At 52.8% G+C, this 22,796-nt stretch overlaps 2 protein-coding genes across 9 annotated transcripts in view; both read left to right on the top strand.

The window, feature by feature from the left end:
* LMTK2 (lemur tyrosine kinase 2) overlaps nucleotides 1-18,016 on the top strand; it is a 60,529-nt gene extending 42,513 nt beyond the window's left edge. For 5 of the 8 annotated variants that reach the window (XM_059699249.1, XM_059699248.1, XM_059699247.1 and 2 more), the window contains 7 exons: nucleotides 148-232; nucleotides 1,714-1,835; nucleotides 3,616-3,765; nucleotides 5,283-8,265; nucleotides 12,989-13,121; nucleotides 13,339-13,581; nucleotides 14,489-18,016. In XM_059699249.1, the coding sequence (XP_059555232.1) occupies nucleotides 148-232; nucleotides 1,714-1,835; nucleotides 3,616-3,765; nucleotides 5,283-8,265; nucleotides 12,989-13,121; nucleotides 13,339-13,581; nucleotides 14,489-14,517 (3,745 nt within the window). In that variant the 3' untranslated portion in view covers nucleotides 14,518-18,016. The remainder of the gene's footprint in view (nucleotides 1-147; nucleotides 233-1,713; nucleotides 1,836-3,615; nucleotides 3,766-5,282; nucleotides 8,266-12,988; nucleotides 13,122-13,338; nucleotides 13,582-14,488) is intronic. The other 3 variants (XM_059699251.1, XM_059699254.1, XM_059699250.1) reach the window with 2 other exon arrangements.
* Nucleotides 18,017-19,026: 1,010 nt separating this feature from the next.
* On the top strand, nucleotides 19,027-22,745 carry BHLHA15 (basic helix-loop-helix family member a15). The gene is made up of 2 exons (XM_059699287.1): nucleotides 19,027-19,262; nucleotides 19,892-22,745. Exon 2 carries the CDS (start codon nucleotides 19,945-19,947, stop codon nucleotides 20,506-20,508), a length of 564 nt encoding a protein of 187 aa, XP_059555270.1. The 5' UTR covers nucleotides 19,027-19,262; nucleotides 19,892-19,944; the 3' UTR covers nucleotides 20,509-22,745.
* Nucleotides 22,746-22,796: the final 51 nt, after the last annotated feature.

Raw genomic sequence — 22,796 nt, 5'->3', positions numbered from 1 at the left:
AAATTTTAAAATAAAAATTATTAAGGAGGAGCTCAAAATACTACTCTGATTCCCAGAGAAAGCCTTTTTCCATAGCGATGTCCTGTCATGTTTTCTGGTCACTGATTTTCCTTGTTCTTGAGTTCACTTCACTCTCTCTGTTTTCAGCGACTTAGCCTTGCGGAATTGTTTTCTTACCTCGGATCTAAATGTGAAAGTGGGAGACTATGGAATAGGATTCAGCAGGTACAAGGTAAGCCAGAGGTTCACAGGTTCTCTCCTTAGTCGTTAGTCGGATTTAATTTTTCCTGGTCCCAAGGTGGTAATAGCACAGAATGCCACTCCTTTTCTGAAGGAGGGTGAGAATCTTGTGCGGGTGGCCTTTTTGGAGAGTTCCAGTCATTTAAGTGGGAGTGTTGGCGTCTGATGTGTGGTTTTTCTAAATCAGTGACTTTGTCCTGGAGGTTTGGTTTCAGCTTCCCCGATGCTTTGTTTAAAAAGACGTGCACTGGGCCTTGGCCGGTTTGGCTCAGTGGATAGAGCGTCGGCCTACGGACTGAAGGGTCCCGGGTTCGATTCCGGCCAAGGACACATGCCCAGGTTGTGGGCCCGATCCCCAGTGGGGGCGTGTGCGGGAGGCAGCGGATCAATGATTCTCTCTCATCATTGATGTTTCTATCTCTCTCTCCCTCTCCCTTTCTCTCTGAAATGAATAAAGAAATATATTAAAACAAAAACAAAAACGTGCACTGGGTGTAATTGACATAGTTTGATGCTGTATAATAAATGTTAGTGTGCATTGGGCAGTATAATTAATGCCATGTGTATAATGAAAGACACATGTCACATAACTATTTCTCCCTTCTATGTTCAGTAAAATTTTGGATCGAATTCAGTAAGCTTGGGGTTTAGGTTTTTAAACTGTCACAAACATATCCCCAAAGAAAGGAAGAAGTAGGTGAGGTTTATCTGTGTTTGTGCAGCCCAGCTGAAGGGAAGGAGGTAGCTTGATGTGGGGCAAAGAAGGGAACTGTCCGCTCCACGCTGCCCGGAGACCTTGGCGCAGCCGCTCGACCTCCTTTTCTGAGCAGCAACATGAGGATTATATCTGTGCTGTGCTATGGGGTTCGTGTGGCTCAGTACTTTTTAACCAAAAATTATTATGCGAATATAAGTTGGCCATTTGTTGATATAGTAGCTCTGGTGTCTTGAGCACTTACTGTATATTGCAGACACTCTGAGGTGCTGGCCTGCATTATCTCATTGAATCCTCACCACGAAGAGAGGGAGGGATTGCATCACCTCCTTTGATGGATAAGGAAAGAGGCCGGGCATATTTGTTTCCTTCCTGGAGTCACCTAGCTGGTTAATGGTTGAACATGGACTTGCAACCCAGCCTGTCTGTTGAAGCCTGCGCCCTTATTAACTGGCACCACTCTCCTATTCAGGGCGTAGAGCCCAGCTCTTTTGTTCAGAGTCTGTGTTCTGGGCATCAGATACAGTGTACCTTCCTTTTCCAGGAAGGGTGGCTGAGCGAGTGTTTGTGCTGAGACCAGCTCATGAAGCCCAGGAGGCTTTGGAGAAACCTCACCCACCTCCTGCCAGAAAGTCTCTCTCTGTGCCCACTTTCTTTTGGGTTGAGTATTGTTGTCTGAGAATGACCTGGAATTAAATTACTGAGCTCATTAAAAGTATGAGAGAATTCAAAATTCTGTGTGCTTTCTAACAAAACAGGAGGATTATATTGAAACAGATGATAAGAAATTTTTCCCTCTGCGATGGACTGCTCCAGAGTTAGTAACCAGCTTTCAAGACAGACTACTAACTGCAGATCAAACTAAGTACAGTAACATTTGGTATGTATTGATCTACCATTCTACTAGGCTTTTGTGTAGCAACGTCCTAACTCTCTCCTGGAGCACTTTCTGAAAGGGAGTAATTGAATAAGATGTAGGGACTCAAGAGTGCCTGGTGTACGTATTGATATGGCAGTAGTCACATTGCAGTGACATAATTAACTTTTTGAATACTGCCTCTCTTACCCATTCAACAATAATAAGCTCCATAAAAGCAGGATCCAAGTCCATTTTCTGTGCCTACCACAGGGTCTGGCATATAATACAAATTTAATAAATATTTATTGAAGTGAATGAAAACACAGAAAGGCTAAGTACTTCTTACTTCTTTAACTTGATCGAGAAATGTGGGTCCTTTTATTTCCTCTGATAGAAATGATCTCTCAGCTTAGATACTGAATATGTTGATTGTTTTCACTGATTTGTGAAATTAGCATCGGAGAATTTAATTCATGTTATATTGTATTATACAATGTCAGATAATACATTTATTTAATTCCATACAGCTTATTCAGACAGGCATTCTGGTGGTTATTGATCACAGTCACGTAAACCATCTTTATCCAAACCTCGCTGGATATCAGAATCAGGAGGGAGCTTTTCAGAAAAACCATTTCCTAGGCCACACCGGCATCTGCCAGCTAAGAGTCCTGGGGGCGCGGGATCCTAAATACCAAAGTGTTCCTGAGAGCTGCCCAGATAACACACATGCTCAGCCCGGTGTGGGAGCCATTGCTGTAAGGAGGAGACAGTCATGCACGACACAAGGCAGGAAACGTGGGAGAGAAATGCAGAGACCACGTAGAGGAGGTGAAGGGTCAGTGTCCATCTGACTTGAGCAGCAGAGGCCACTTCCTTGGGGACCAAGCAGTGGACATGAGAGCAAGTGGGACCAGCAGAGAAGAGGCCTTCTTGCCTTTGGTAATGGCTGCACAGGCATTGAGAGGCTGGGCAGGTGGCGCTCTTGGCACACAGATAGCTGGCAGAGTGATGGAGGGAAACCCCTTCATAACAGCAACATGCCCCCAACTACGGGAATCACTACAAGAAATGTGTGGCTCTAGCCAGGTTGGCTCAGTGAATAGAGCATTGGCTGTGACTGAAGGGTCCCAGCTTCGATTCCGTATACATGTGCCTCGGTTATAGGCTCGATCCCTGACCCTAGTCGGGGCTCATGTGGGAGGCAACCAATCGATGAGTCTCTCTCACATCGGTGTTTCTGTCCCTCCTCCTCCCACTTTCTCTAAAAATCAATGGAAAAATATCCTCGGGTGAAGATTAACAAAAAAAGAAAAAGAAAAAGAAATGTGAGGGTCCAACAGGGAAGAGTTGTTCATGTAAAGATTTCTTTTAGATCCATTATGAATGGAACTCTTTTTCTACCATAAAACTCAGAATTCAGTATATTTATTTTCTATCTAACCATTTTGCTGAACTCTTAAGTCATTTTCATGATCTTTCAAATAATTTCTTGACTTTTGAAGTTGAGAGTCAGATTAGCTCCTCCCTGAATTTTGTGGCTCTTGTGTCTGTTTCACATGGTTTTGCATTGGCCAGAACTACCAGAGCTGTGTTTACCAGTAGGTAAGAGGAGTCCTGCTTGCCGTGGTCCTCAGTTTCATGAGAATGTCTCTTTTTCAGATCATGTTAGAGAGATGTCTTTACTGCCTTTCAGTACACACCTTGTCCTTAAAGTTCCTAGTGACTGCACAGATAACGTGGATGTTAAAAATTCAATGTCTAAAGGGAGAAAGAAATAATCACTTTCTTTTTCCCTCAGGTCCCTGGGTGTGACGCTTTGGGAACTTTTTGATAATGCTGCTCAGCCGTATTCCAACCTTTCCAACTTGGATGTTCTTAACCGGGTCATTCGAGAGAGAGACACAAAACTCCCCAAGCCCCAGCTGGAGCAGCCTTATTCTGACAGATGGTTGGTGACTTCCTGTTTCTGTTTTTATACAGTAAATGTTGTATTTTTCATTTGTATACTATTCATGACTTTTAAAAGAATTAATGTATATTTTTATAATTTAACATTGTTTTTGAAAAATGTATGGAATAAGTAGGAATTTTTGTGTATTATGCACAATAAAAAATGTGAAGTCAGATTCATTAAAAAAGTCAACAGTAATTGAGTTTGCTATTACGGAATTGTTTTCAAATGAGGCTAGCTATAGGTGATATCTAACATGTGAGAAAAAAGATAGCATAAAAATGATAATATTTAAATTGGCAGTTGAAACTAATTTGCATAACATAACATGTTCACATTTGCAAAACAAACTTATTTTTTATGTGTCTTTGAACCAGTTCTTACTCCATTTCCAATTAGGATCTGGTTCACTTCCCTTTAGGCCTCTGTCTACACCCCTGTGTACCCAGCTGGCATTGCCCCTGAAGGTTGGTGCCCCTGCCTATAGGCAATGCTCAGTTTCGCAGGTTGCTAGAACCATTGCCTCAGAATAACTTGGCAGATACGCTGTAAGTTGAATACTTTGAAGTTGTCTTTGCGCATGGCTACCCTCAGCTGTGTTCAGCCAGCCCTTGGAAGACCAACTCCTGGCTGCTGCCTTCTTGGGCTTCATTCTCTCTCTTCCCTCCACTTGCAGCTCCTTTTATGGTCTAAGGAAACCATGTGCTGCAGAAGGCGAATATATAATGTTACTGTTCGTCAGGGGAGTAGTGAGATGAGTTACAGCAGCATTTGTCTGTGTGAGTTTTTGCAAAATAAAGTGAATAAATCTACAAACTCAAGGCAAGTGCATTCTTTCCACACAGAATACCCGAGACAGTTGTTTCACGAGGACAGCATGTTAAAACTATTCTTTCTGAATTCAGTAGACAAGTCCTTGGTTAAACACCAGAGGAACAAATGACAAGGCAACAGAATTGCCGTGATCCTGTGGAATGTCCTGAGAACACAGAAGTTAGTGGTCAAATGCATTATTTCTGCATTTCCTCTCTCACCATGGTCTTAGCAGGAACTGAACGACTTCATGTGGCCAGCAGTGATTCAAGTGTAGAAACTTCTGGGATGTCCAGTTGGCTTACGGCAGCAGTTTTCAACCTGTGGGTTGCGACCCCTTTGGGGGTCGAACGACCCTTTCACAGGGGTCGCCTAAGATCATCGGAAAACACATATATAATTACATATTGTTTTTGTGATTCATCACGATGCTTTAATTATGTTCAATTTGTAACAATGAAAATACATCCTGCATATCAGATATTTACATTGCGATTCATAACAGTAGCAAAATTACAGTTATGAAGTAGCCACGAAAATAATTTTATGGTTGGGGGTCACCACAACATGAGGAACTGCATTAAAGGGTCGCGGCATCAGGAAGGTTGAGAACCACTGGCTTAGGGGCTCTTGTAAAGTCTTTTCTTATTCTAAAAATGATGTGTTATCAGTCCATTAACTACCTGTCGTGTGTCCCTCAGGTATGAAGTTTTGCAGTTCTGCTGGTTGCCACCAGACAAGAGACCAGTGGCCGAGGACGTGCACAGACTGCTCACCTACCTGCGCATGCAAAGCCAGAGGGACTCGGAGGTCGACTTCGAACAACAGTGGAACGCCCTTAAACCAAATACACACACCAGGGACACTTCCAACAGCGCTGCGTTCCCCATCCTCGACCATTTCTCCAGGGATCGGCTTGGCCGTGAAATGGAGGAAGTCCTCACCGTGACGGAAACCAGCCAGGGCCTGAGCTTTGAGTATGTCTGGGAGGCAGCTAAGCACGACCACTTCGATGAACGCAGCCGGGGCCCCCCAGAGGAGGCCTTGTCTTACACGAGCATCTTCTTTCCAGTGGAAGTGTTTGAGAGTTCACTTTCAGATCCCGGGCCCGGGAAACAAGACAGCAGTGGCCAGGAAGTCCCCGTGAGAGCCCCGGGAGTGGTTCCCGTTTTTGATGCCCACAACCTTTCTGTTGGAAGCGACTATTACATCCAACTAGAAGAAAAAAGTGGTAGCAACTTGGAGCTCGATTACCCACCTGCACTGCTCACCACTGAACTGGAGAATCCAGAGAGGACGAGTGACAAGGCGCCCCGGTTTCTGACACTCAGGGGCCTTGAGCTTGAGGAATCCAGTACAGATGAGGATTTCTTCCAAAGCAGCACAGACCCCAGAGATCCCAGCACCCCTGAGGCCATGCGTGCCTCCAGCGGCCCCGAGAGCCCTGTCAACAGTATATTTAATGATCTGGACAAATCGGAGGACCTGCCCAGTCACCAGAAAATATTTGACTTAATGGAACTGAATGGAGTTCAAGTGGACTTCAAGCCGGTCACTTTAAGTTCAAGTTTGGACGACCCCAAAGACTCGCTAGTAACAGGCCACCTTGAGAAAGAAAAGCCCCACCAGCTTTTTGACTGTGAGCCTCTTTGCTTCTCAGAAAGCCTTGCGCACCAAGATAATTTTGATCCACTGAATGTGCAAGAATTGTCAGAAAACTTTTTATTTCTTCAAGAGAAAAACTTATTAAGAGACTCATTGTGTAGCAAAGAACATACAAATGACCTTCAAACAGAACTTAAAAATGCTGGTTTTACAGAAACCATATTAGAAACTCCACGTAGGAACACTTTAGACACCGAGTTTAAGTTTGCTGAAAATAAACCAGGCTTTTCTTCGTTGCAGGAAAACATAAGCGCAAAGGGTCAGGACACACGTGTTGTGCTCAAGGACCACGCTTTGAGCACCTCGTGGCCGTCTTCCCCGGAAGTGCAGGTACCTCCTACCTCTCTCGAAACGGAAGGAACACCTCACAGCGCACCAACTGATACGGTCCCGAAGCCGGGAGAAACCACGCCCAGGCGCTTAGATGCCAGGATCCACGACGACCGTCTTGGCCAAGAAGCAAATGTAGATTCTGTGACCGTCCCAGTTGAAATTCCCTCCGCCGATGCTGGAGCAAACAGCACAGGCCCTGGGTGCCACGAGCTGACTCAGCAAAGTGAAGAGGCCTCGCGAGGGACCCAGAGTGACTCTGCTCTGGTGGGCGGCATCTTGGCCGGGAAAGCGAGTGCAGAGAGCAGTCCTCCGGCGCTGACACACAACCTGCAGAAGCAGCCCCCTTCAGAGGACCACCGCAGTGACCGTCCCCTAGCGAAGAGCCCGGGAGCCGGGGACACTTCGCATCAGCTCAGCTGTAAAGATGCTGCAACCGAAGGGGCCTTGGTGTCCGCCCTTTCCTCAGACTCGACTAGTCAGGACAGCCTTTTGGAAGATAGCTTGTCAACACCCATTCCAACTTCAGAACAGTCGGTGGAGACCCCCGATTCTCTGGACTCCGTGGACGTCCATGAGGCTCTGCTGGGCCCTCTAGGGGGCGGGCAGGAGAAACTCATGCCCCCTGACAAGCCTGCAGACAGTGGGTACGAGACCGAGAACTTGGAGTCGCCTGAGTGGACTCTGCATCCTGCTCCTGACGGTGCCTCAGCCTCAGATGTGGCCCTAGCAGGCGACAGCCGTCATGGCGAGTTGCCTCCCAACCCTGTCATCGTCATCTCAGATGCAGCTGACAGCCACAGAGGGACCGAAGTGACCTCCCAGACCTCTGCAGCTGGCTCTCAGAGCTCACACCGAGACTCTGCCTACTTCTCAGATAACGATTCTGAACCTGATAAGAAGTCGGAGGGGGTCCAAGGAACCTCAGTGTCAGCTTTGGCATTGGTGATGGGTCAGCCTCTGCCAGAGCCAGTCACCCCGGAGCCAAGTCCTGGCACCGCGGACAGTGGCCTGGAAACCAAAAGCAGCCCGCCAGACCAAAGTGGTCTATCTGCTTTGCAGAATTCCAGTCTCCTGGAATCAGGAGAAATGGCCCAGCCAGCACTGACAGACATTTCCAAAGAGCTGCATGTTCCTGAAGACGAGGCTGGCAGTCCCTCGAGTGTGGTCAACTCGGAGCTGAGCAGCGGCGATGATTTCGAGGCACAAGAAGAGCCCCCCTGCACCATCGCCTCCACCGGGACAAACACCAACGAGCTCCTTGCGTTCGCCAGTTCTACCCTCTGCTCCGGTAGCCCGTCGGACCTGACGGTGGAGCAGCCCTTCTCCAGCCACGCGGAGGGCCCCAAGCTGAAGGAGCCAGACATCGAAGGGAAGTACCTGGGGAAGCTTGGCGTGTCGGGGGTGCTCGACCTCTCCGAGGACGGGATCGATGCAGACGAGGAAGATGAGAACAGCGACGACTCAGACGAGGACCTGCGGGCGTTCAACCTGCACAGCCTCAGCTCCGAGTCGGAGGATGAGGTCGAGCACCCTGTCCCCGTGATCCTCAGCAACGAGGACGGGAGGCACCTGCGGAGCCTGTTGAAACCCCCGGCGGCGGCGGCTGACCAGCTGCCGGACGCCCGGAAGAAAGAAAAGAAGGCAGTGACCTTTTTTGATGATGTCACCGTCTATCTGTTTGACCAGGTATCTGTTACTTCCACGGCGTCATATTAGAGGGTTCCAGAATGTGGCAGGACATGGAGTGTGCTCTGTTTTCCCACTTTTAATTTTGAGGTCACGGACTGCTTTTTTATTTTATTTTATTTTTATTTTATTTATTTATTTTTGGTCTTAGCTCTCTATTTATTTATTTTTTAGTTTTTTTTTTTGTTTTTTTTTTTTTAGTTTTATTGCTTAAAGTATTACAAAGGGTATTACATATGTCTCCTTTTTCCCCCCGCCCTTGACAATCCCCTGGCCTCCCCTACCCCCCAGTGTCTTATGTCCATTGGTTATGCTTATATGCATGCATATAAGTCCTTCGGTTGATCTCTTACACCCCCCTTGTGCCCCCCTACCCTCCCTGGCCTTCCCGCTGCAGTTTGACAGTCTGTTCGAGGCAGCTCTGCCTCTGTATCTATTTTTGTTCATAAGTTTATAATGGTATTTATTATCCATGAATGAGTGAGATCATGTGGTATTTTTCTTTCATTGACTGGCTTATTCACTTAGCATAATGCTCTCCAGTTCCATCCATGCCGTTGCAAATAAGAGTTCCTTCTTTTTTACAGCAGCGTAGTATTCCATCGTGTAGATGTACCACAGTTTTCTAATCCATTCATCTACTGATGGGCACTTAGGCTGTTTCCAGATCTTAGCTATGGTGAACTGTGCTGCTATGAACATAGGGGTGCATATATCCTTTCTGATTGGTGTTTCTGGTTTCTTGGGATATATTCCTAGAAGTAGAATCACAGGGTCAAATGGGAGTTCCATTTTTAGTTTTTTCAGGAAACTCCATACTGACGGACTGCTTTTTTAAAAAGCCATTTGCGGTTGATTGCTGTTACAATTCCAAGAATATGCAGAAATGGAGTTTGCACAGGGAACTCCTATCAAATTAAGAAAGGACATCTGTGTTCTTCCTGGGTCTCCCGGCAGAGTCCTGCTGAGGTTGGTTACCCTTCACAGACATTGTTATAATCTGACGTCGGCAGTAACACCCCGCACGCAGGTGCACGCTGGCACAGGTTGGCTCATGATTAGCCCTAGAGACGCGGCCCAGTGGGCAGCCCCCCTCCTGCCCTCCCCCCTCTTGCCCTCCTCCCCCCTCCTGCCCTCGCCCTCCTGCCCCCCTCCCCCCTCCTGCCCTCCTCCTCCTCCTGCCCCCCTCCCCCCTCCTGCCCTCCCCCCTCCTGCCCCCCTCCCCCCTCCTGCCCCCCTCCCCCCTCCTGCCCTCCTCCCCCTCCTGCCCCCCTCCTGCCTTCCCCCCTCCTGCCCTCCTCCCTCCTCCTGCCCTCCCCCCTCCTGCCCTCCTCCCCCTCCTGCCCTCCTCCCCCTCCTGCCCTCCTCCCCCTCCTGCCCTCCCCCCCCTCCTGCCCTCCTCCCCTCTCCTGCCCTCCCCCCTCCTGCCCTCCTCCCCCCTCCTGCCCTCCTCCCCCCTCCTGCCCTCCTCCCCCTCCTGCCCTCCTCCCCCCTCCTGCCCTCCTCCCCCCTCCTGCCCTCCTCCCTCCTCCTGTCCTCCTCCCCACTGTGGAGCAGGCGGCCGCTGTGCACCACACGAGGTGGGCTCAGACTTTGCCTTCTTTAAAAATGAACCAGCCTGTAATTCACACTTTTTAAAAAAATATTCTTTGTCGACTAATCTCTAGTCCTTGAATTTGCTTCCTGAATGAGCTAGATGGTGAGGAAAGCTCAGCCACAGACACACCTGAATGGGACTCCTTTGTGTTCCAGAAGGTGTGGGAGTCCTTGGCCCTCGTCTCCTTAGAGCCGCCCGCCCTCCCTGTGTGTTAGTCTGGGACTGAGACCGTCAGGCCTCTCTCTCAGCTTTGTGCCTCCTCGGGCGAGAATGTCGTCTCCGTGGACTTCACAGCATACAACCTTCGGAGGCTGGCCTCTCTCCGGCGTGTGATGCCTTCGAACCCACCGAGGCGCACGGGTCGGTAGTGCCTGCCTCTGTGAGGCTGAGCGCTGTTCCGCGAGTGGGTGCCAGTGGTCTCGGCATTCGTCTGCTGAGGGACAGTGTGGTTTTTCCCCTTGGAACAACTGTGTGCAGGTTTTCGAGTGGACATAGATGGGGGCGGGGGTGAACGCCAGGGGTGACTGCTGGGCTGTATGGTAAGTGTGTGTTCAGTTTTTTAAAGAAAACGACCTTTGCCACAGAGGCTGTACCACTCCCATCCGCAGTGCAGGGGGTTCAGTTTCTCTCTATCTTCCCCGGTATTTGGTGTTGTCGCTCTCTTTTATTTTAGCTTTTCCAATAGCCTCAGTCGTGATCTTAAATTCATTTCCCTGTGGCTGGCCAGTGAGGCTGCACGACTCTTCATTGCGCATTTATTCCCTGCACTCATTTGCTGTCTGTACGTCCTTTTCGGTGAAATGCCCCATCTTTTGCCCATTTTCTTACCTGGATTCTCTGTGTTTTGAGTTTTGTTTGAGTTTTTTAATAAATTCTAGATATGAGTCCTTTGTCAGATCCATGGTTTGGAAATATTTCTCCCAGTCTGTAGGTTGTCTTTCACAGAACAAAAGTTTTAAATTTTGATGGACTCCCATTTATCACTTTTTTTAATAGATCATAATTTTTTAAAATCTGTTTTTATTGATTTCAGAGAGAGGAAGGGAGTGGGAGAAAGATAGAAACATCAATGATGAGAGAATCATCAATTGGCTGCCTTCTGCATGCCCCCCACTGGGGATTGAGCCTGCAAACCGGGCATGTGCCCTGACCAGGAATTGAACCATGACCTCCTGGTTCCTAGGTCAATGCTCAACCACTGAGCCACACCGGCCGGGCTGGCTCATACTTTTGTTATGTCTGAGCACCCTTCACCAACCCCTAGATCCTGAATATTTTCTCTAAGTTCTATGTTTAGATCTGTTACACATTTTGAGTTGATTTCTGTGTAAGGTTTAGGTTGGGGTGCGTTGTTTTATGTTGGGATGTGTGTGCAGCTGTTCCAGTGCTGTCTGTTGACAAGACTGCTCGCTGTCCATTGAACAGCCTTTGCACTTTCGTCAAAAATTAAATGATCATCTCTCTATGGGTCTATTTCTGAACTTTTTGTTCTGTTCCACTGACTTGTGTATTTATCTCTTTGCCAATACCTCACTCTTGTGATTACGTCTTAAAATCAGGGGTGTGATTCCTCTATCATTTTTCCTCCTTTTTAAAATTGTTTTGGCTTCTGTAGTTCCTGTAATTTGCCTTATAGATTTTAGAATCAGCTTGTCTGTAGCTAAAAACAAAAATCCTACTTGGATTTTGACGGGAATTGCATGAAACCTAAAGCTCAGCTGGAGGAGAACTGACACCTGTCTGTGTTGAGCCCCGGATCGTGACCTCTGTGCCCCCTCACCTGCTGGTGCCTCCGTGTGTGCAGGGTGCTCTGCTGTGGCTCGTTTTGATTACCCTCACGAGGAGATGCTCACTGGTCTCATAAAAGAAGGTGGGCAGTATTTCTCTTTTTGAAAGAGATTGTGTAGATTTATTGATCTGTTTGAAGAACTGCTTTGGATTTCATAGTGTTTTTTCTTATTTTCTTTTCAATTTTATTGATTTCTGCTGTGTCATTTATTTCCTTCCAGTTGCTTTAGATTTATTTTGCTTTTCTTTTTCTAGACTCTTAAGGAAGACACTTAGCATGTAAGACCTTTCTTCTTTCTAATATGAGCATTTCATGTTATAAACATCCCTCTATGTGTTAGCTGCATCCCACAAATGTTAATGTTGTATTTTTATTCTGTTCAAAATACTTCCTAATTTTCCTCACGGCTTCCTCTTTGATCCTTAGATTATTTATGCACGTGTTAATGTTTAAGCCCTCGTGGTGGGGGTTCTCTCTTTAAGGCGTTTGCTGTGCTGTTTGGACTCAGCCCCAGAGTGCAGAGCGGGCCCTGGAATCAGCAGAGGGCTCAGGAGCCCTTTGGTTCTGGTTCTGAAAGCAGCAGGGGGGTATCCTGCTGCCAGAAAGGGGAGAAGACGTCCTTTTTTATTCCCTTTCTCGGTCCCAGCCCCAGGCCATCCCAGGGTGGCAGCAGTAGGGGTGCGCGGCTCCTGTGGTCGTGAGGGGGCAAATGCTCTCTCCACCCAGAGGGCCTGTGATCCCCAGAGCGAGGAGAACCCCTCAGCTCCCCTGCGGAGCTGCACGAAGTGTGCAGTGCAGTGGGGGGCCAGAGCCCCACCGGGAGCACCAGAGACCCCGCAGAGAGCGAGGCACCCAGAAAAGCAGCCCCATCAAGCTGTTTCTGAGCTCTCGCTTGCTTCCAAGTACGCATGGCAGATCTGGCCTGAAACGGCACACCACACTCTACAGCACTGAGATGGCGCGGTCGGGGGACTGCCGTCCCGGAGCCAGTCCGGCCAGAGAATGGCACGGGCACAGGGCAGGCTCAGTCCAGGCCAGGAGCTGTGGTCGGGGCAGGGGCGGGGGTGAAACTCACTGCCGTTTGCTATCTTTGAGTTCCGGCTTCTTCCCGACCGGCCTGCGACTGCTTGCTTCTCAGAGGCCCACATCGCTGCCTCGTGTACTCTGCCCGGGCTTTGGAGCTGCGTCAGTGGGAGAGAGGGCTGTGTGTTCCTATCCCCCTCCTTTAAGATGAGCATTTCCCAGCCGGTCGGTCAGACCCCCCGCGGCCTGTGATGCGTGCACCTGCGGCTCCCGGGGCCGGCGCTTCCTGACGGGCTTTTTGCTTGTCTTTTCAGGAGACCCCAACCAAAGAGCTGGGACACGGCGGGGCCGAAGCGCGTGGCCCTGAGCGGAGCAGTCCAGCACCGTCATCGGGTTCCCCCTACCTGAGCAGGGGCATAAATTCTGAAAGTTCCACCGATGAAGAAGGTATTTCACTTCACAGACGGGTTTAAAATCAACTAAAAAGAGTGCATTGTGAATGTAAACATTTGAAGATGACTTCACTGTTGCTTTACGGGACCCACGGCACACCACCTGTTGGCCGCGCGTGTTTGCTGAGCTGCAGGGTGCACTTGTGTGTTTGCTCTCTGTTCTTTATCATCAGCCGATCACAGGAGAATGATGTCTCATTTTGTCTTTGTAGGTGGAGGCTTTGAATGGGATGACGACTTCTCCCCAGACTCTTTTATGTCAAAGACAACGAGTAACCTCCTTAGTTCCAAGCCATCTCTGCAGACGTCTAAGTACTTTTCTCCACCGCCACCGCCCCGGAGCGCGGAGCAGAGCTGGCCCCAGGCGGCGCCGTACTCCCGGTTCTCCATCTCTCCCGCCAGCATCGCCAGCTTTTCTCTCACACATCTTACCGACTCGGATATTGAGCCAGGAGGTGAGGGGGTGCTGGCCCAGGGCCGTCCTGGGAGACCCGTCCCCCTGTCCCTGAATGCATGTTAACCTGCTGCTTGCCTGGCGGGGTAGGTTATGGACAGTTCTCTGTGCAGCCTGCGGGGCCACATCCCACCTTCCAGACCCTGTTACTCCCGGGGCTCAGGACTACTTGCAGGCATCCCCTCGCTGCCCCTGCTGGGCTGGCTGGCCTGGGCAGAAGCGGGACTTGCCCCCGTGTGAGGGCCATCTCCCTCCCTTTTTCTGCTTTTGCTCCTGGCTAGCCCACCCCTGTCTCCAGTTCCTCCTCCCCTAGAAGCAGCTCTTCAGAAGGCTATGCTCCTAAGAACACTTGGCCCCAGGTTTGGGATTGAGCCCAAATTCACCTGGTTTTCCCCAGGAATGTTGATTTTGCCATTAAGTCTTGGTCCTCGTGCGATACCAGAGGCCTGGGTGGGCAGGCACGGGCAGGGCACATTTGAAGTTGTATTATCTGAACATACGGACCCTTTCTTCCCCATAACTAGATTGGAAGATAAACGTTAAGAGGTACATTTTTTTATTTGAAGTTTGCAGATCAAATAATAACGAGGAAACATAAAGCTTCTGTTTGTGTCCGTGCTGCGCTTAATTGTGCCGATTAGATAATGGGCATGACCAACGCCTGTCAGAGGGCAGCCGTGTGCCGGCCAGACCCGCTCTCTCCTGCGCCCTCAGCCTCGACATTGACCCAGCGTGGGAGCTGAGCAGATGTGCTTGCTGCCCTGGGAAGAACGCCTGGGGCTTGGCAGGTGCTGGGCGTCCGCACTCGCAGCTTCAGTTCCTTTTTCTGCCGTGCAGCTCAGATGCTACCCCGACTGTTTTATCTGGGACGATCCCTAACCCCGCTCTGCTTGCTCTCTCCTAAACAGGAAGCAGTGAAGATGGAGAAAAAGATTAGGTGGATGGTGATGCACTCTCAGGTTCCAGGCTGCTTCCCCGCGGCGGCGGGCCTGTGCTGCCCACCGAACAACGCCATCCACGCGACATCTGCTGAGGCGGGACAGGGAGAGAGACTCAGAGGCAGAGAGGGAGCCAGCACTGGGCCCCGAACCTGTACCCACGGCAGGAGTCCCGTCTGGGGAGCCAGGGTCCTGTCTCGCGTGGTTTGCTGCCCTGGCAGCTGTGCGCCTGCAGCCGCCCTCACCACTAAAGACACCTGGGCTCTGGTCTTCCTTGGGGAGGGCTGGCACTGCTCAGGTGCGTGGAGAACTGTGGGCCCCCGGCTGTTTCTGGTTTCCACGTGGGGTTCTCTGTCCACACCCGTGCAGCCGTCTGCGCACGGGCCCAGAGGACGCGTGGTGGGACTGGGCACCGTGAGCCATATTTATTATTTGTAAGAAATCACTAATTGCTTCTGTAATTGCACTGTGGGTACATGTTCTAAAAGTCCCTGATATTGTACAGAATCTTAAGTTATTCAAGGAAAATAAGGCAGGTCAAGCTGGTGCTACCCACTAGTTTGATTTTCTGGTTGTTTTATAGTTTGTTTGCTCTGCATGGTACTTGTAAGCTGAAATGTGTGGAGTGTGTGCAGTCCTTAGAGTTGCTGGAGTTACAGATGGTCCTCTTTCGTAAACGATAACTGATTCCGAACGCTAGTGCTTCGAGCCTCATAGGAAAGGTTTTGATGAGCCCAGAGAGACTGCTCTGTGGTCGATGGGCTGGAACCCCTGTTGTCTCTTCTCGACGCGGTGGTTTCCCTGTAGCTTCTCTGAGGAGCTGAGGGCCTTGCAGCCTCTGTGCGATTCCCCACCCCGATTTTTAAACCCTTTGGGGAAACACCAACAGGTGGTGCGCCCCAGCACTGAGTGCTGGTTAGACTGTGCGGTGCCGGGCCCTTCCCCCAGAGGCACTTCCCTCCAGCTGCCGTCACTGGACACCTGCTTGGCTTTCAGAAGCGCAGGCTGCTGTGGCTTCCGTGTCCTTGGAACTCCTTCCGCAGGAAGGTGGGAACACGGAGGGAGGAGCTGCTCCCCCAGGGCTCTGGTGACAGAGGGTTTGATTCTGTTTGTAAAAGCTCAGCCTCTGGTGTTGAGCTCTTAATACCCCCAGAGCGGAACTTTCCCCTAGAACCCCTCCGAGGCAAGTCACGTCCAGGTGGCTGGTGTCTGCAGCCGAGGAGATGCCCTGCATCCCATCCCGCAACTGAGGAAGGAGGGACGGGGGACAGCGGCAGAGCCTCCACAGCCAGCATGTCCTCCTGGCCGGAAGCTGGGCAGCCCTGCCGGCCGCTCACCCAGACGCCACCCCGGGCGCACTGCACTGACCCTCCCGTCTGCGTTAAGCACCGAGTTCTCCCCTTGCTTGGAAAAGGACACGTGTGTCCAGTGCAACCTCCTAGCGTTGGTGGCCTCCTCCTGCAGTTCTGAGTCCTGCTCTGACCTCGCGGAGTTCCCAGGGGCTAGAGCAGCGCTGCGCTGGGGGGGCTCGGCGTGTCCGTCCTGAAGCCAGGTCTGCAGGCCCTACAGGCTGCCCTTCCCCAGTGTTCCCGGTGCTGAGGTGCTGTCCCACTCCAGCCGGGGTGTAAGTCACAGGAACGCCGTCCCGGGGCGAGATGCAAACGTGTACACTGGCTAGAGGGTCCGTAGTAAATGTTGATCCTTATTACCAATTCTGGTTCACTCCACTAACTTCTTACACTAGCAATAACGTTCCAGAGCGAGAGGCTTCCGATGGAGAAGAGCCCTTCTCCCCACTTGCTGTGAGCACGGAGTACCACGGGGGGCGGGGGGGGGGGGGGGGGCGCTGCTGGGAGCTGGACCCTGTGGTGTGCACTTTGAAAAGTTAACAGGGCATTAGAAGGTGATTTTGCCAAAGTTGCCAAACTCTGAGTTTCTTACTTATGGAGACTTCCTGAGCTTTCTGAATTTTTACATCTAACTACCAGCTTGGTTTAGAGAGAAATAAGGCCATTATACTAGCTTTTTCAAAGTATAGGTTTAAGGGGTTCAGACTTAATGACTAAAATCAAGCCGATCTATAGAATATATAGTCTTCTTATACAGTCAGCCCAGGCTAAATCTGGTGTTTTTGGGTTGACCGTTTTTCACTACAATCAAGGAGATTTTAACAACATAATTCTCATTTTTATTTATTTTAAGCCTGTGTCACTCTCATAATTGCCAAAAAGGCATTTTATATATTGAGTTGGGGGGGAGGGGTTGGAGTAGATCTTACTGTGGGGTTGCATGGTGGGGAATATTTTATATTTATAATGAACACGTGCGTGAACATGTTCTTTTGAAATCTCAAGCAATACACAGGAAATACATCGTGTACACTAAAATTTTCAGCCCATTTTTGAAATGCCAGTGTGTGCTTTGTTCTTTTTTTTTACTCAGTTGTATAAAAGTAGTGGGTTTTCAAGCAGTACTTGCTCTAGTAAGTTATGCAGTGAAATAAATCAGTGATTCTCTAGGGAATACGGGTGGGGTTTGACATACCTGCCTCACAACATTTCCTGGCCTCCCTTGGAATTGATCAGGTTTCAGTGAGTCCTACTTTGGTGGAGTTTAATCCCATGGTACAAATCTAACCTTCATTTCCTTCCTAGCTAGGTGTTAACTTGTGTTATCAATGACTGTTGTAAGTCAAAAAGAATGTAGAAAAGTGCTCCCAAATCCTTCTGACACTTGGACTGTGGTCTGGGAAGAAGCCATTCATCTTCAGGGTGAAGCAGCTCAGCAACGCTGAATTGAAAACTTGTTCATTTTAAATGTACAGGTGACTGTTTCTATGGAAATGGGTTTATCTAAGACAAGTCTTTCTATGTCTTGCTGCCATGAAACACCTTTAAAAGCCTCTTAGTATTATGTTCATAGGGTGTGTGTAGGGTTAATGACTTGCCGCATGTTTGCCCTGAGGGCCCAGGTGTGAGGGAGCAGCTCCTGGCTAACGCGGCTCAGCCGGTCATCTGAAAACCCCAGAAGCAAACCGGCTCAGGGGCTGCAAGACACGCGCCTTCTGAGAAGTAGCCTTCGAGTAGGAATGCTGTAGTTCCTTCAGACCTGAATCTCACACAGTCTTCCTAGGTTGTGATGGGGTTGGCTCAAGTTTTGGCTATTAAAAGGAAAGTTCTCTTTAACGTATGAATAAATCCTCAAAGATGTGTTGACAGTATTGAACTGCCACCAGCCGTTACTGGAATGGCTGGACATGCCTAGTAGGTCTCAGAGGACCCAGGGGCAGTCACACTGTGCGGCTTCCCTGTTGGACTTTAACACGATCGTAAGAGTATTCACGGCAGTCTAACAGTTAATGAACTTTCAGTTTAAATTGTGTACATTTTTAAATTGTAAGATTTTTACTGTATATTGATGCATAGTGTGATTCAATAAATTGCTTGTAATTTAAAAACTATTTAATATTCAAAATAAATATAGTTATATATTTATAAATTCTGTTGCTGTGTTTATTCTGTAATTTTAACACGGAGGCCCTGGGTGGGTCGCTGGCACTGCCCTGGTCTCCAGATGCCCTTTTCCGAGACAGACCTGAATCCCACGCGCCCTGAGAACAGACCGTGGTGACTGGGAAACAGCTTTCACGCGAATTTGTGCTGCCTTAACGCGTGGCTGTAATCCGAAGCCTTTGATGGTTTCAGAAGCATTTTAGTTCCTGAGGTCCAGCATCCAGTGAGCAAACCAAGAGGCGAATCCGCTCCAAACCAGCCTTTCTGTGCCCCGAGTGGCCCTCATCCCCATCGCGGGCCTTGCTCTCCTGGTCCCAGCGGCCAAGAGCACCTGCCAGGCTCTTACCAAGACTGACCACACCTGGCCCCAACTCGGGTTATAAGAACTCCCATGTGACCCTCAGGGAGGAGATGGGGAGCCGTGACCCCCCCTTCAGAGATGCCCAAGACAGGCAGCGAGGGACAGCGCTGACCCTGACCCTGCGGGGGTGGGGCACAGGCTCCTGCGCCACCGGCCACGGGCTCCCTGCACTGGGGGCGCGTCCTGTCAGCCCCCAAGGAGCCGAGCCAGACGCTTTCCACGCGCCCGTGAACAGTGCGCTCGGTAAAGCACGTGGGTGGCAGGGCCGGGTTTGCGCCCAAGCTGCCTGCCGGCTCCCCGGAGACCTAACACCGGCGGCCAGTTATTTCTCGGCGACGTGCGCGCAGGCGGCGCCCAGGTGCTCCGCGGGCGGGGCTCCTCCCCTGGCAGCCGGACCCGGGCGGCGGGTGGGGGTGGGAGAGGGGGTGTCGCAGAGCCCCCGGGCGGGCGCTGCCGGGTTCGCCGGAACTTGGGCTCCTGCTCCTGGAGGACGTGGCCGCTTCCCGTTTAGGAAACGCATTATTAAACACGCTCCTCCGCGAATTCTCCAGACGGGCTCCGCGTTCCGAGCCTTAACCCCACGGTCAGGTGCGGCCGCCAGTGCAGTGCCGGCTTCCTCTCCGCGCCGCTGGGCTCGCCGGGAGGCCTCAGTCTCCCCAGCCGCGGCCTGGGCTCCGCGGCGGGGGTGGGGGCGCGACCCGGGCTGGGTCCCCAGGTGCGCGCCCCGCGCCGCCTCCGCGGACACCGGCCCCGCCCCGGCCCCGCCCCGCGGGCTCATTTACATGTGGCCGCGGCCCCGCCTGGGGCGGCTAAAGCGACGTGTCCTTGTCCCCCGTGGACAGCCCTGGTGCGCGCGGTCGCTGATCCCCAGGTAACGGGGTAGGGGTCGGCGGTGGGGGAGCCGCGGGGAGAGGACCCAGGTCAGGGCCTGTGGGGTCTGGAGAGGAACCTGGGTGGGAGGTCTGGGCCCAGAGCCCTGACTGGGACCCTCCACGGCTTAGCCCCGGGGGCTGCTGCAGGCGCTGGCCCCTGCGGACCTCTGCTCACCCATGTCTACAGCAGCTGGCCCGGTGCTGTCCCTGCGTGTGACATGCAGCCGGGCAGTGCAGTCGATGCGGTGGCCGCAATCGGGGCCAGTCGGTCAGGGCACCTCGGAGCTGGGAGGGGTTACAGCGCTGAGTGGCCTGACTCCTAAACCCAGGAGGCACTTGGGGGCCGTGAGAAGCAGCAGCCAGAGAAAAGTCTGGGGCTCAGGACGCCTCACTCAGGGGGAGAGGGGGCCGTCAGGTCAGGGAAAGGTTTGAGGGGTCACCATGAGATCCAATAGGAACACGGGGGTGTGTCAATGAGAAGCAGCCTGGGTCACTGCGCACCAAGCGGTCAGCGGCCACTGGGCAGCGAGGAGGCTGCTGTGGGCAGCTGCCCTGAGTGTCCGCTGGCTGTTCAAGTGTCCACTGGCCCACCGAGTGACCACGGGGTGGCCTGTGTTCTGGATTTCAGCTCCAAGGGCCCCCCTCAGAGCCACCACCCCCTGGGACAACCAGTCTGCAGCCATGAAGACCAAGAACCGGCCCCCCAGGCGCCGGGTGCCTCCGCAGAACACAGAGGCCACCCCAGGGGAGCAGACCCCCGACAGGCCCCAGCCGGGCTCCGGGGCCCCGCTGGCCAAGGGTCTGCGGAGCCGGACCGCGCGGGCGCAGGGGGTGCGGGCGGAGGGCGGGCGCCGGCGGCCGGGGCTCTCGGGCCAGGCTGGCCGGCGGGAGAGCAGCGTCCAGCGGCGGCTGGAGAGCAACGAGCGCGAGCGGCAGCGCATGCACACGCTCAACAACGCCTTCCAGGCGCTGCGCGAGGTCATCCCGCACGTGCGCGCCGACAAGAAACTCTCCAAGATCGAGACCCTCACGCTGGCCAAGAACTACATCAAGTCGCTGACGGCCACCATCCTGACCATGTCCAGCGGTCGCCTCCCGGGCCTGGAGGGACCTGGCCCTAAGCTCTACCAGCACTACCAGCAGCAGCAGGCGGCCGGGGGCGCCCTGGGGGCCCCGGAGGCCCAGCCCGAGGGCCACCTGCACAAGTACTCCACACAGATCCACAGCTTCCGGGAGGGCTCCTAGCACCCGCCCTGGGCCCGCCACGAGCCCCAGGCTGGTGGCGACATCCCCACGGGGACGTGGCCCCGCGGCTTCATCTTCCCTGAACACTCCGCTGCCTTTCTGGATGGAGCACGTGGGTCCCCGGACCTGTTTTTCCATTGACTAGACAGGAGTTGACAGGCCTTTGTAGGTAGATTCTCGCCTCTGCTGGCTCCCTCCTGAAGCAAGGGAGGTCCCCGGGAGGCGTCCTGGGTAAGTTTCCCCAGTCACTCCTGAAGCGCAGGCCCCGGAAGGGACCACCTCCACCCTGCATCAGAGCCTTCTCATTCGGGGTAAACTTGAGGCACACAGCAAGTAAAGCTCAGGGCCACTTGGGGAGTGTGGCTGCGCCAAGATGGTTGAAGCGAGTTCAGCATCTGTGTTAGACAGAATCCCTCATCAGATGACCTCAAAGGAACTGGAAAGGGACCTTCAGGGGGGACGTCCCGAGGGGCTGGGGTCTTTTCCTGCCTCCTCTTGTGCTGGGGGCTCCTGACTGCGGAGGGGCTGAGCGGGTCAGAGGGTCTGTGGCCTGGTGCTGAGGGGCAGGGGCAGGACGGGAGAGAGGCCACTGGGCTCTGCTCCGCTGGGAGGCTGGGCCTCTCAGCCCTGGCCCGTTGGGGAGGTTGTGTCCCCACGCCTCCCTCGGGTCCCACCCCGGTTTGCCGCTCGTTGTCATAGTCGTGCTGACTGTGTGGTCTGTTAGGACTTTAGGATGCTGGGTCCTGGTTGGGGTTGGGGGTCTCTGTGGGGCGCCCTTGGGAGAGCCTGGGTGGCAGGAGCTCCCTCCCCCACCGGTGCTGCTCTGCAAAGACAGGACTGGCATCTTGGCAGGTCTCCGCAGCCCTGGGCCAAGCTTCCTTCTGTGTTCCTGCCCCGCTGGCTTCAGCAGGCTTGGCGACTTTATCCTCCAGCCCACAGCCAACATGGGGAGGGGGCAGGGCCCTTGGCAGCCTCAGGCCGGAACCACAGTGACAGGGGCTGGGGTGAGGGTAGAGTTGCCCTGGCACGTGGGGCCCAGTCCCCTGCTGGCCCTCCTGGGCATTGCAGATGGGGGATGGCTGGGCGGGGAGTGGGCTGTACAGCCCAGGACCTGTTCCTGATGCGTGCCCTCACTGTCAAGCCCGATAGTCCAGGCCCAGCCATTTCATGTGTCCCTGGGCTGTGTGTCAGCCCTGGCAGCACCAAGGACAGAGGGTGGCACCCCTCGGAACAGCCAGTGGCCACTTACCTGGTCAGACACTGGCCGGGCCCTCCCTAGGCCCCAGTGCAGGCCCCTCTGGAAGGTGGCCCTGGGAGCCTTCAGCGCCGGTCAGGTGAGGGCCCAGGTGCGCCTGGACTGCCGTCAGGCGTGGCTGCTGGGGAAGGCGAGTGGCCGTCAGGACAACCCGCCACTGGGACCTGAGGTGGAGAGCAACTCTGAGCTCGGGACCGATGGGGTCCGTGCGACCCCGCTGACGGCCTGCTGGCTGACACAACAGGTGAGGCCCGCACACCTGTGGCTCTTGTCCTGGCTGAGCCAAAGCCAGAGCAGGGCTCCGTCCGCCCCTGAGCTTGCTGAGCGAACGACAAACAGCCGGAAGCACAGGGAGGGCGCCCAGCAGTGCCCTGTCCGGGCGAGCGTGCGGGTGCGGGAGGGCTTGCGCCACCGCCTTGTAGGACAGCCGTGGGGGCTCTTGCTCTCGGTCCCAGACGTGCACCTGCACCTCCTCTGTTCCCCAGAGGGTGACCCGGGCCCACATGCCAGTCCTTCACCAGAGGCCGGAGGGCACTTGCACGCCCTGTGGCCACATCATGAAGGGTTTCTAAAGGTCTCAGTTCCGCTTTGGGGGTGTTAACTCCGGGGGCGCGAGGGAACAGGTCTGGTCAGAGGCCTGCTGCTGAGTCTGCTCCCTCGACCCTCACTGTGGACCCGAAGCCCAGCGGGACTCACCTGTCCTTGGAGGAGCCCTGGCGCCTGGCCCACTCCTGGCCGTGGACCTGCCTGCAGACCAGACAGCCTGAGGCGAAAGCCATGGGCGGAGCAACCAGAACGTCCACTTCTCTGCCTGGGAAAACCCCTGGATGGAACGGCCTGGGTGGTAATTGTGGTGAAAACGTTTCTTAAATGACCCAAATTTGGTTTTTGTTTTCCCTAATGGCCCCTTCAAAGTACTCATGAAATTGATGTTGTGTCACGAAACGAAAATAAAAGATTTCACAGCAGTTTGCATTCCAGCACGGGGAACGGTGCGTTGTACACGATTGTAGCCACAAAAAAGTCTTGCCAC

Source organism: Myotis daubentonii, chromosome 5, assembly GCF_963259705.1.
Source record: "Myotis daubentonii chromosome 5, mMyoDau2.1, whole genome shotgun sequence".
NCBI classification, from domain to species: Eukaryota; Metazoa; Chordata; class Mammalia; order Chiroptera; family Vespertilionidae; genus Myotis; species Myotis daubentonii.
Note: the sequence above shows the minus strand (reverse complement) of the source record. Positions and strands in the feature narration are given on the sequence as shown.

What these genes read in the sequence shown, in the direction of transcription:
- BHLHA15 (XM_059699287.1), top strand. Translation starts at nt 19,945, where the DNA reads ATGAAGACCAAGAACCGGCCCCCCAGGCGCCGGGTGCCTCCGCAGAAC.